Genomic DNA, 13,751 nt, shown 5'->3' with positions numbered 1-13,751 from the left:
CAGATGAAACGATTGTAAAATCGATCATTGATCTTTGGCCTAGGGTGCTCTGGTACCACGTTCACTTATGAGCATCCCTATGTTCGAACATGGTGTTTGTTATGGACAGTCCATGACTAGCACAGAAGTCCAACAACAGACAACCACTCTGGTTCAGATCAGGGAGGCCGTTCCTCCCAATTATTATTATTATTATTATTTAACTTTTCACCATTCCAAATCCTTAATTATGTGAATTATGTAAATAATGTATAATAACCTTCCTTTATGTAAATACCGTACGTATCCAATTCCTTATATTTCTTTATTTCTTGTATTTCTACTCTATTTATAATATTGTGCAACTACAACACAGAGTTTCCCTTCGGGGATCAATAAAGTATTTCTGATTCTGATTCTGAAATGTAGCAAAGGAGTAACAGACTTGTTAGACCCCAGTGTGACCCTTCTAAACATTTGTTTGAATGGAAGACACAAAAAATATATATAAACAAGGACAGCCTACCAATATAAGGTCAGACAGGACTTACTATCAGACAGACAAACTATGAATAATTGCTTATTAAATTGAGAAATTTAGAACAACACCAAATCAATAAAGACGGGATCAACTCTACAACAAATATTAACAATCAGGCAACAAATAGAGGACTTAGTAACGCAATAGAGAAGAAATTGAAGTTGATTAAACAAACCTGTTATGAATCTGGTTCTAAAACAGCCAAATATTTAGGCAGGCGTCTTAAAGTACAGCATACCTCGACTATAATTCATAAGATTAGGGACCCTCAGACAAAACAACTATTATATTAACGTGAAAAACTGTTTTTTAAGAATTACTACCAATATTTGTATTCACAGCCCCCATCAAAAGAGTGTGGAGCCCTCCTGGGGTCAGCTGAGAAGAAAAAAAAAACTAGACCCTGCACACGGATTCATAACCCGTGCGCACGGTTTAATAATCTGTGCACACAGATTCATAAAAATCTGTGCCCACAGTTTTATAAACATGAGCAAAATAGTAAAGATATTCTACATTTGAAACAGTTTGAAACATTTGTAGTCTGGCTAACACTGGCGCATTGACAAAAATGTTGATTAATGTGCATTGTCCAAATCAAATAAATAAATAAACTCTTTGGCTCCTTCATATCCTATCCCAGGACCTTAAGTGGGAGCTGAACATCAGCTCCCCTCAACAAAAAAAGCACAACAGAGGATACAGTGCTCATAAGTTTGCACACCCTGGCATATGTTTTGAAATTGGGAAAATATAACTCATCATGCAAAATAACTGTCTTTGATTCAAGCATAGTGATCATATGAAGACATATCTTTTTACATAGTTATTTGGCTGCTTTTTAAAGATTATAAACAGAAATAACCCAAATGGACTGATCAAAAGTTTACATACCCTTGAATGTTTGGCCTTGTTACAGGCACAAAAAGTAAAAAAGACAGGTGAAAATGGCAATTAAAGGTTATTTCCCACATCTGTGGCTTTGTAAATTGCAATTAGTGTCTGTGTATGAATAGTCCATGAGTTTGTGAGCTCTCACATGGATGCACTAAGTAGACTAGATATTGAGCCATTGGGAGCAGAAAAGAACTGTCAAACAAGGTATTGGAACTTTATAAAGATGGAAAAGGATATAAAATTATATACAAAGCCTGCAAATACCAGTCAGTCCTGTTTAAAAACTTATTAAGAAGTGGAAAATTCTTGGATCTCTTAATACCAAATCCAAGGTCAGGTAGACCGAGAAAGATTTCAGCCAAAACTGCAAGAAGCATTGTTCAGGATGCAAAGAAGAACCCACAGGTAACGTCAGGGGAAAAACAGGCTGCTCTGGAAAATATGGTGTGGTTGTAACAAGGAGCACAATACGACGGTACTTGAACAAAAATTAGCTGCATGGTTGAATTGCCAAAAAGAAGCCTTTGCTGTGTCAATGCCACAAAAAAACCTTGACGCACCTCACAGCTTCTGGCACTTTGTAATTTGGAGTGGTGAGACAAAATAGAGCTTTATGGTCACAGCCATAAGCGATATGTTTAAAGAGGGCCTATAGTGAACAGAATACCATCCCCACCATGAAGCATGGTGGTGGCTCACTGATGTTTTGGGGGTGTGTGAGCTCCAAAGGCACAGGAAATCTTGTGAAGATTGATGGCAAAGATGAATGCAGCATGTTATCAGAAAATACTGGCAGACAATTTGCATTCTTCTGCACGGAAGCTGCGCATGGGACGCTTTTGGACCTTCCAGCATGACCTTCCTTCAAGATCATTGATGGGAGGCTGTTACAACAACTTACCTGTTTTATTCATTATGCAAAAGCCTTACCTTTAAACATATTGCATTTCCCTTCTTTTGCATCTGGCTGCCAGCACACCCAATCATAAACAGATAAGTAATATTGATCACGTGCTTTAAGAATTTTCCGAAGGTGGAAAACACCAAAGAAGCATGTCTGAAGGAGTGCTGAAAGATAAGGTCAGTACTGCATGTGTCTGCTTCCCTCTAGTGGTCATGACTGAATACCGTTTACATGCACAGAAGTTCATTAGTTAATCACATGGACCATATACTGTATAAAAAGGCAATATATTTTGTATCACAAATATATTGTAAAAAAAAAAGTAATTGACACAAAAATAAAAAAAGTACGAGGGCCAAGAATTGTAAGTTGTCTTTATTGTTAAATTCACCAAAAAGTTGTCTGCTTAACTACATCCAACAGAATTTAATGTTTATTGTCACTGTGACCTCATCAACACCCAAGTGACGATAGTGTGAGATCATCAGCGCCGCCATGATACCTTCATGGCATGGCTCAAACGGCAGAAAAAAACTAGTGACTGTCAGTCCATTCCAGTCCATCATCAATAAAACGCTACCCGTGTAAAGCACAAACATTGCACATTAACTTAAAGCATAGCATCAAGTCTCCTCAAAATGACTGCTTAAAAACAAAAACCCACCCCTCTCTTTTACATGGAGTCAAAGAAAATGATAGACAGGAGTGGAAGAGTTTTTTTTTCAACCATATACTGTTTTATACAGTATAAAGAGTATGATTTAAAATATGATTGCTGCAAATATCTAGTGAAGATAATGATTTAAAACACCAATTGTGTGCGCTCATAATGCTTTACTACTGTCATGTCTTACCTTCGCAAACTCACTAGAGGCAGGCCATAGCCAGGATTGTAGAAATATCAAGTCAAGATTACAAAGTCCTCTAATGCAACCCCACCCCTTAAGAAACTTTTAACTAGCCTTCAAAACAGTCTGAAAATGTTATTTTTTTTTAATATATCCTCTATTAATGTAACTGTCAAAATAGATTTTCTACATCTGGAAATTGTATCTTCCTACATAATTGTGTTTCAAAGATAGCATATTTACTTTTTTGGCCTACAACAGTCACCTTTCAGAATCTTCCCCAACATTATACTCTGCACATGTCCTGTCCAGAAAAGTGAATAGTAATTTAATTGAAGAATGATATTAAAAACCTTTTTACTTTGATTATGCATTTACCATTTCAGGCTTAGTTGAAAGAAATTCCAAATGGTTTGTAGATTTATAGAATTCAAATATTCCATGCTATACAACAGCATTTTTACATCGATTCTGCTTTTTTGTCAAAGTTTGGGATCTTTATAAAGGTGCTCATCTCATAACTTAACTTTAACTCTTTCCTATATGTTTCTTACCTACTTCATTACTTCCTTTGTAATATCTTCTTTTTTCTTCATTTGGTATCTCTTGTCACTTTTAACATAACACTGCATATCCTAACTGTTAACATATGAATATTGTACGATCTAAATTATGAGGAGCCTTACACAGTGTGCTCACAGGTTTCCAATTCCCATATAAAAAATAGGGTAAATATAATTACGCTGTGATATTCTCTGTATTAAAGAAATTGCAAAAAATGCATTATTTTAACTTTTATATGGCTTTGTTCAAATATAAATAATACTTTACATGCCAGGTGAGATCTGCCTTTTTACTGCACGTCACTCTAAACACTCCATCTGTTCCTTTAGTAATGTATTTATTTGTAATATTTTTTATCTTCTTTTTTCTTAGTAAAAAGATGATCCAGATGATACTGAAACGTGTGCATCCTTCAAAAATTCAAGAAGATTCAAAAACAGTCCATCATTAACGTAGTGGAAATACAAGAAAGAAAAATGGGGTCAGAAAAATGTCAAGTGAAGTATGCCTCCCACAGTACTTGCATAAATCTCTTTGTTAAATCATGTGCTATATACAGTAATACATTTTATCGTTACACATAAGGCTCATCTGAGCCCGGCAAGTCTCTTGAACAGTACTACACCATAGTCCAGTGACCAAGTATTCATCAAGACCAAAAAGTCAAATTTCCTTGTACAGTAGAATACAGTAGACACCTTTCAAGTAAAATAACTGTTGTTTTCCTATCAATAACTGTGTGTTCTCATAATTTCATCAGACCTGCATCAAACCAGAACTAAAATAAGTTAGTAATCATGTAGTAAATGTTTTTATCTTTTGTGAGAAGTCAAACAAATCCTACAGCGGCTGCAAAGCTACAAAATGCAGAACTTAGAATAGTTGACCTAGGTCTGCCTAATGATTAGCAGACACAAACTTCATGATTCAATTAACAAAACAAAGTGACTAATTCCTGTTTTCATTACTGAATCTGATGAAGTAAAAGAGTAAACAAAGTAATTATTTTTTAAAAGTACAGTAATGACATTATTACCATAGACAACTAAGCCACCGATTTCTCTGTTTTGAAAAATGTAATATATTTTTTTGACTTAACATACTGTGAGTGAAAGAGAAACACTCAATTACGTTTTTTCAGTACAGTAATCCATTGATAATAATCAATGCACAAAAGTAAAAGACAAAAGCACACAAATATTCAAAAACTGAAATTGAGACAGCTCACAACCATATTTTTTTCTCCCTTCTTCCATAGATTTGTTTTCTCACTTAAGTTTAAAATACACATATTAACCAGCTGTATAATGTTTACTTATAGTAGGAATGTGGATTCATCGAAAAAAGCACAGGTTTTAGTCAGTCCAGGTTTCCTGGTTTTATGGTGGAAATTAGGGACAAGTCCAGGATGGTCCAGTCCAGTTGAGAGGTCCAGGAGTAGACTACTGCCCACGGCTGGGGCACTACGATACTGATAACGCAGCGTTCGTGTGCTTTGCAGATGCAGCTACTGTGCGATGACTGCTGGGGCAGAGAACTATTTAAAATGTACTCACCCTGTTCATCCATACTGCACATGTTATTACACAGGGAAGCACAGTATAGCTTCACGTAGCTCAGCTCAGTTCAGTTCAGCACTGTGAGGGGCCTCTTGCTGTACAATGGTGGTTACCACAGAGGAGGCAGTGTACAAAGAGATAGTGACTAGGGGCCCAGAGGGTCCTGTTACGGTCAGTGAGGCCAGGGGCTCAGAGAAAATACAGAAAGATAGAGAAATATGGCTGAACATTTACATTGGTAAGGAGATTAAAGCAGAGCTTTGACCAGGTGAAGGGGCTTATGGGACATTGGAGTTTTGGAGGATGAGAAACACTATGAGCAGCAGATGAAGCGAGATACAAGGAGGCCAGCCCAGCAGAAAGAGGAGGAGGTAGGGATAAGGTGGTAGTGGAGGCGTGTCCACCTTTGATGAATAAATCAGACAGGAGGAAATCCGGGCCAAAGTGAAGGAGGGATAAAATAGCTCCAGGGAGTTTTCAGTGAGAGGGAGCTCTTCTGCCCATCCAAAGAGACACCTGGAGAAAAACACAAGTGTACATTTAACCTAAATCTCTAATGGAAGGGCAGGTCAGTTATATGTGTTTGTCCTCCTCTGTGATATAAATGCTCCGCTAAAGAGCATGATTTGCAGAACGCATATTTTGAATAAACTGGTTGGACTTATTGTCCCATTTGCGACCAATTATGATGTTGAAAACCGATCATTAGCAAGTTTGTTAGCTCTGGCAGCTTTATTTTTTCCTCTTCAATAAGATTTGTATTGCACAAAATGGTGTGCAAAGGTGAACAAAATGCACAGTAAAGATATTGTAAATGTCACTTTATGTTAGAAACAACGTAAAGATGTTTCAAGTCTCAAATTTAGGCCTAGAGCCTTTTTAATGCCCTGCTGACTTGTTTTTGTGAGATGTGGGATTTTTTGTGTTACTCCTCTATTTTTGTATTATGATTTAATTTAAGCGGTGCCAGTGCATGTTAAACACAGTTCAGTACATTTACTACAACATAAATATCTACTCTGGTTCAATTTAAAGGCAATATGTTGTAATATGTTGTACAGTACATTTATTGGTATTGTTAAAGGTGCCCTGTGGAGGTTTCTTGTTCACAATCAGTGTTAATCATAAAAAAGCATTTTGTGTGTCCTTGAGGCCTAGCAAACATGTTGAGTGCATTTATTTACAGAATAATCATTTGCAAACCTGTTTTAGCTTTTTAATTTGAGAGGTTATACCCATGTCGCTTGCTATCAGTCTTCTTCCCTGCTTGGTTGGCGTAATGCTGCGTTGTTTGCCCTATACTACTATTATGGCAACCAGAGCACATTTGGATCACATGTTTGCAGATATATGTCAAATTGTTAAATTTGATTATAGTAGTGCATATATGCATCAATATACTGTATAAACTTTTTTTTTTTTTTTACAAAAGTAAAAATCCACACTATCTACACAGCCTGTTGCATTCAACCCAGGGACAAATTCTACAGTAACTTTCCAGAAAGTCCATGAGGGGAAACTAAAAACGGCAGAAGACATTGCAATGTGATGTGCTTTAAGTGAAGTGTCAGCTTCCTACTAAGCCATTTACATGGCTAATGAAATTGAATATTCCACTAATATTACCGTTAAATGCAGCCGTGCAAAATAGTTTTTGTTGGACTTAGTGGGCCGTGCAAACAAAACCTCCCTCTTTCATTCCTTCAAACACCTGCTTAATGAGGTTGCAATTGTTGCCATAACTAACTGATATCCAAGTCTTTTCTAATGGTTAAAAGTACATGTTTAAAAAGTAGGTGGGGCTTTTCTTCTGGGCATGCATCTCTGTCCTAGCCTTGCAAACTGTTGGCTTGTTCATTTATGTACAAAAACCCAACACATTCTCACTCCCATCCCACCAGATGAAAGCCCTGTGTTTGACCCATCCACCTCCCCGACCAACCACCCTACACGGAATTTCCCCCTTATATACTACTTGCTAAACCCCGTTCAGATGCAGCTCTCCCCAGTACATTCTACACACACGCAGAAGGGTGCCTTTTTTGTTCCATCAGATGTGGACAGCCACTGCCCAAACGTCGGTATTTAACGCTTTCGGAATGAGAGCGGGTTGAAAAACCAAAGCATCACACAGAACTGCCCGTAAGCCGTAAACAGGCAAGAGGCCGTAAGTTGTTGCAAACTGCGTTACAAAACCCAATTGAGACACATAACCCAAATGCGTTATAAACATCTATGCATATCGCCAAAGAATGCTTCTAAAACCCAAATATTACTGATATATCCCACATTTTAATCATAAAATGCTATATTCGGAAAAAGGCCATATTCGGAATATCCAAACGGAACATTCTGTTTGCATAACCCATGTCAAATTGAGATATATTGTCATATTTGGATTAATAGTAGGAAATAATCATGCAGGTATGCATGAAAAAGGTATTGTAAAATCCTATTCTATTTTTTTCATTAAAATTTAACATCTTAATATCTAAATACTGTAATGTTATCACATTGTTCACCAAAAGTACCAAATATCTGCGGTCTTGAGGTATAAATATATTTTTAAATGTATAAAAACAAATCTCCACCCAGTATACAAGCATGACAACATAACAGCAGAGCTGAGATGGTATGACCCACCAAGCTATCGGCTGTTTCCATTCAATGTCACAGGCAGACAACTTTAACAGATGGTTTCAAGATGACGTGAGTTCTGCGGGGGAAAAGAGAAGAAATACTTCACACACTGAACAAAATACTGGTGCAGCAAATGTTTGCAACTTGTTATGTATGACTGTAAACTACATTATAAAGAAGCTGTATGTGTCTCACTGGTGTGTCGTTCCAATGGCGTGGCAGGTCTTCAGGCTCAGGTGGGTAGGACATCCAGGATGGGCTACGGTATGAGGCCGGCGGTGACATGACAAAGTAGTCTGAGTAACCAGGGCGGTTGGCCGATATAGCGTAGACTGCTGTTATTGGGTTTCCTGTAAAATGTGAAGATTGATTTAGCCAATGATTGAACTTCACTTATCATAGCTACTGTATGTATTACAACAACACCACTATGTCATACCTGAGTAGGTGCTGATGGACTGGTCGACAGTGACAGCAGGGAAGGGGGTCCTGGACAGCGGCAGGTACGGGGCACCGTTGTGCTGCTGAGCCTGCAGGTCTGAGGCCTCTGACACACGGGGCTTCAGACTAACATCAGGGGTGGAACTGTCAGTAGAGAGAAAGGACGAGTGTTAACCTGATCTACAGTAATCACGTTACTGCAGCAGTTAACCTAATAGTTGAACATGTGAACTGACATCTGAACTGTAAGAAGAAGACATACTTTATTGATCCCCAAAAAGGGAAATTAGATTTTTTTTTAATTCAATCCAAGTCCCTACGGACTGAGCTACTGCCAAACCCCTAAAGTAAGTGATGGTAGCTGAAACGAAAGTGAGCTAAAATTACATTTAAAAAAATTAGATGAACTGTCATTTAAAGAGAAAGAAAAGCAGTTGAAATGTCAGCTAAAGTTTAATCAATGAGAGCAATTGAAAAAGCAGTTAATTGTAAGGGGTCAGAGATGAATTTGAAGTTTGTAAGATGTTAATAGTTTAAGTTTCAGTTAAGGCAGTGACTATGTAAGTCAGCTGAAGAGTCACAATTAATGTTGATGGGTTTACATTCAAGATAAACACAAACACATCAAAGTCTATCCAATAAACAGGCATAATAACTTAAACTTATTCCAATAGACACACAAGACAAAAGACAAGTATGGGCTGATTATACCCAAATGTTTTTAGCTAAGGTCTCTCAAAGACTACTGCATAGTAATGACTATTAAAGAAATACAATATTATTACATAGCATGTTTTTTCAGGAAGTGGAAGAATAGGGACATATGCAAATAGCTTTTTTTCATGATATGACTGTATTTATTTTTATGAAATGTATAATAATTTTAAGGATAAAAATATCCACTGTCCAATAACACTGCACTGAAAGCCAACATCTGGTCAAAGCATAACACCCACATGTTGGTGTCAAAATACTAAATAATTAGCGAGAATATTTGAATGTGCTGCCATTTAAAAAACTAAACAAAAATTTCAGAGAAGGAGACAGAATTAGTGGAACAATTACAGTTGTTGTGCTATATGCTGATGTCAGTGAATTTGACTTGATGTATTTAAATGTTCCCACTTTTAGGCCAACAAAACCAATTAAGGATTCAATATTTCCCCACCAGAATTGCTTTCCTAGTAACAAAGAGAAGGCCTTGCAACTTTGCAACTAGACCTTCCAGTGACAGAATATTACAGAAAACATATCAAATTATAGAATATGTATGTAATATGTAAAAATCCAAACAATTGAAATCTTTTTTGGCCTGTTGTTTTTTGGTGTCAGGTTGAAATTTCAGGGTATTTTGTGTACTTAAACTCAAGACCTCACCATCTGAAAAACCTTAACAATGTCCTTGTTCCCGAGCCTTGCTTGCCGTGTAGATCACAATTTTTCTGTGTGACAGTTATTGTCATTATTGTTTTCCACCACTTCTACATTGGAGCATCCTTCTCTGCACTTTAGAAATACTAACCACTGTACATGTTCCACTACAAAGACCCGAAGAGAGATGATGTCTGTTAGAAAAATTATGTTATACATATATACTTTTTACATGTATATGTTTTCTCTGATCAATATTAAAATGTTTGCATTACTGCTGTTGACATCTGGTATCCGGGAAACACTGTCTTGTCCTTGTTTGGATCCCGGTGTGACGCTGGGAAAAGAAGAGGCGCCCCTGGACTGTGAAAAACTGTCAACATTACTGCTTTATTGTGACTGCGTGATTTATCTCATTCTACATTGGATTACAAGAGCTGCTGTAGAAAGCTTTTTTGGCAGTCATTTTTCTGTACTGATGCTGTGAGTACTGTAAAAACCGACCTACTTGCAAGTAAACAGAACTTTATTATAACTTCAGTGGTTCCTGTCTATTCTTGATAATGACATTATTCTAACAATTTTACTGCCAAGGCTCAGGACCATAATGCTATGTACTAATGCCTCAGTCATACAGGATACTAAAGAAAGGGATTTCCTAAAAATACAATGCAATTTTTCCATTGACAATTGGAGTATAAGCCCTAAAATTGTAGACTTAAAACCAGCTACCACATGACTAAGTGTATATATATATATATATATATATATATATATATATATATAAGCGTATATGTCTTGTATATGCTTCATATAGATGCCAAAAGTTCATGGGCACCAACCTTGTTTTGAGATAAATGTCTTTTATTTTCGATGTCTTGGATAAGTACCTCATTACCCACAATCCTGAAGAATCCCACAATTATATTAGATTAGATTTTACTTTATTTATCCCACAGCGGGGAAATTCCCTTATTACAGCAGCATTTTCTACGATAAGAGCAAAACAAACAAACACACAAGTAAACAAACAACAAACAAGCAAACAACAGACAATGAGCAGAAGGTATGGCTGAATGTAAAGTGGTGTCAAATAAAGGTTTTGTAAAGTGCGGTTGCCATAGTACAGAAAACAATATTGCAGTGTAAGTAAGTGACGTTAAAATTTAAATTGAATATGTAATTAAAATAATGTAGCAAAATCAGGTAACCATAATATAAATTATATTTACCTGTGACCATAAATAATATTGAAAAAGCAAGTACTTGTAATGGAAAAAATATACAAATACAGATAAAAAAAGATATACAGAGTATGTGCAGTAAATGAAACACAGGAACAGAAACTACGACAATATCAGGTAGTGCAGGTGTTGTAGAGTCTGACAGCGCCCGGGATGAACGACCTGCGGTACAATTCCACAGTAATGATTCTGATTGGTGGAACTCATGCAGCGGAAGAGGGGGAGTTGTCGGGACCTGATCCGTGCGCAAGCGCAAGATGAGAATCCTGTTTTACGAGGATTTACAACACTGAACGAATCACCATCTGTTCCCACGCTTCTGCCGTTAGCCTCCACTGGGAAGCTAACTTAGTTTGGCTAACAGCTAATCCAGCTAACCGCTAGCGGACAGCTTGATTCAGTCGAAAATACTGTTAACTACAAATGAACACAGGGAAAAGCAGGCTATAGCTGACGTGACAGCTTTTTTCAATTTTAACGGTTATTTTCAGGTTTTATTTTTAGGGTCTTTTAAAGTTCTTACATGTTGTCTCAGCTAGCGGTTAGCCAAATTAGCTGTTAGCTAAACAAACGTTAGCTTCCTTTAGTCAGGGGTTTGCGGTGGTTAATGGGAGAAGTAGTTCCTTCGTTCGATAATAAAAATATGTACACAGTCTTGTACCTTTAATTTTTTGGGGATTTTCTATTTGTTTTGTGACTCAAAATGATATGTTGTATGTTTATGAGTCACGTGGTAGCTGGTTAGCCTAAGGCATGGCCTAAAACTCTTTATACACAGATTTTTCCAGTGGGAAAAATTTACTTCCGGAACCCAAGTTCTCTGGAAGAGGGGCGGGACTATTGGGCTCTATTCACTGTTTGAGCTCAGCGGTAGTTGATGTAGTTACCCCAGAGTAGTGACTCTGTTCTGAATGTGAGAGATAGCCACGCCCCCTGATTTGCATATCATAACGGGAAATAAATATAGAGGGAAAATAATAAATGTGGCATTAGGAAATAAAAGTCCACAGAAATAAATAAATGTGGACATATGAAATAAAAGTACCATAAAATAATTAAAAGTAAAAACTTTTCATATATTAATTTAATTGATTTATTTTTATATGAATATTTACATGTATTTATGTATGTATTTATTGCCTCATTTATTTATTTCATGATGTATTTCAAAGGCATATAAAACATTTGTAAATATGTTTATGTATATTTTCATGTATTTATTCATTTATTTAATGTTGAATAAAATGGTATTCCATAAATACAAACATTAAAAGTCCTGTGTTATATCTCAATTATACATTAAATCCAAATTATAAAAAGGTGAACAACTGCAAAAATTGTAATAAAAATAATAATACATATTTTCCTGAGTGTTAATTATGTTCCTGGCAGTCTGCAGTACAGCACAGGTCAAACGTTACTCTTAAATGTTTACTCGTAAGTGTTATTGTGCCACACCCAAGTAGGTGTCCACAAGACATTTTATATATACTTACAGTCACTTTGAGTAACACGATACAAGCAGTGCGTTCCGGTTGCTATGGGGATGGACCTACGCTCACTCTCATATGCATTTGGGAGAAGACAAGAAAGTTGCTGTGTCAAACTCTCCCATTATTTCAACTGGGTAAACGGCCCATCTTTACGTGTTGGGGTCTCAACCTTTTTCTTAACGCCTGTTTGATTACTGTTTGTAATAAGAAGAATAAAGTGTAAATAGAAAGTTTACCATTGATCGAGGCAGCTAGCTGAGTAGGCTATCAGGCTAACAGTAGGCTGTAAAACAGTTAGCAACTGTCTCGCGAACAAGCTGGGGCGGCAAACTGGAATAACGTCACGGCAGACGGCTAGTTGTCGTCTCGCAGCAAACTGGGTCATTGTCATCCCAAGGATACATATCACATAGCCTTTTGAGCTACGACACTCTTGTTAGAAACGGTTAGGTTGAAAAGTTTAATGAATATGATTCAGTAAATACACACGGATTTTAGAAATGATTATTCTGGGTGGGCGCTGCTGGGCTTCTTCACATATTTAGTATTGTCTTACTCCGCAGTGCGTTTTGTTTGGAAAGTTAACTCTGGACTGCGTAAGATGGCTGGAAAGAGCTCTAAAACTCTCAATACTATTCAGACACAACTGCGGCCTGGTTCTCAAACTGCGACCACATCCTCGAGTGAGCCATCTGTTGCTGCAGAGGCCGCCTCAACGCACGCTAACCTTGACATCGCTGCCCTCAAGCTCGACTTGCTGGCCTCGATGAGGAAAGATTTTGCTGATATTTTTAAAAAGGAACTCCAGGATACTCTCGGGGATGCTTTGTCTACTATCAAGCTCGACCTGCAAGCGGTGAAGTCACAGCTGGCGAATGATAAAGTTGCTACCGATGCTACCATATCCAAGCTAAAGGGTACGGTTGGAGAGATGGAGCACGCACTTAGCGAGTGCTCCGATGACATTGCCGGGATGAAAACTACTTTTGAGTGCCTCTCAGCTACCGTGGTCAAGCTGGAAAATAAATGTGAAGACTTGGAGTCCAGATCACGGCGTAACAATGTTAGGATAGTGGGAGTACCGGAGGGTCCTGACACCTGTACCACTGCTGCTGTAGCCGCCTTACTGAAGGAAGCGTTCAGTCTGGAAAAAGAGCCGCTTTTGGACAGGTCCCACCGGACCCTCCAACCCAAACCCAAGCCTGGTGATCGTCCACGAGTCATTGTGTGCAGATTTAATTTTTACAGTGACTGTGTTGACATTCTGCGC

General features: G+C 37.5%; 1 protein-coding gene across 2 annotated transcripts in view; it reads right to left on the bottom strand.

The window, feature by feature from the left end:
* Positions 1–2,680: 2,680 nt before the first annotated feature.
* The window catches only part of kiaa1549la (KIAA1549-like a), a 233,270-nt gene continuing 222,199 nt past the window's right edge, over positions 2,681–13,751 (bottom strand). For both annotated transcript variants that reach the window (XM_032523275.1, XM_032523276.1), the window contains 4 exons: positions 8,372–8,517; positions 8,128–8,282; positions 7,936–8,008; positions 2,681–5,808 (listed from right to left, as the gene is read on the bottom strand). In XM_032523275.1, coding sequence (XP_032379166.1) covers positions 7,979–8,008; positions 8,128–8,282; positions 8,372–8,517 — 331 coding nt within the window. In that variant the 3' untranslated portion in view covers positions 2,681–5,808; positions 7,936–7,978. The remainder of the gene's footprint in view (positions 5,809–7,935; positions 8,009–8,127; positions 8,283–8,371; positions 8,518–13,751) is intronic.

The sequence above is a fragment of the Etheostoma spectabile genome, chromosome 8 (genome assembly GCF_008692095.1).
Source record: "Etheostoma spectabile isolate EspeVRDwgs_2016 chromosome 8, UIUC_Espe_1.0, whole genome shotgun sequence".
NCBI lineage: Eukaryota > Metazoa > Chordata > Actinopteri > Perciformes > Percidae > Etheostoma > Etheostoma spectabile.
The sequence above is the reverse complement of the archived record's forward strand: the minus strand, read 5'-3'. Positions and strand labels throughout refer to the sequence as shown.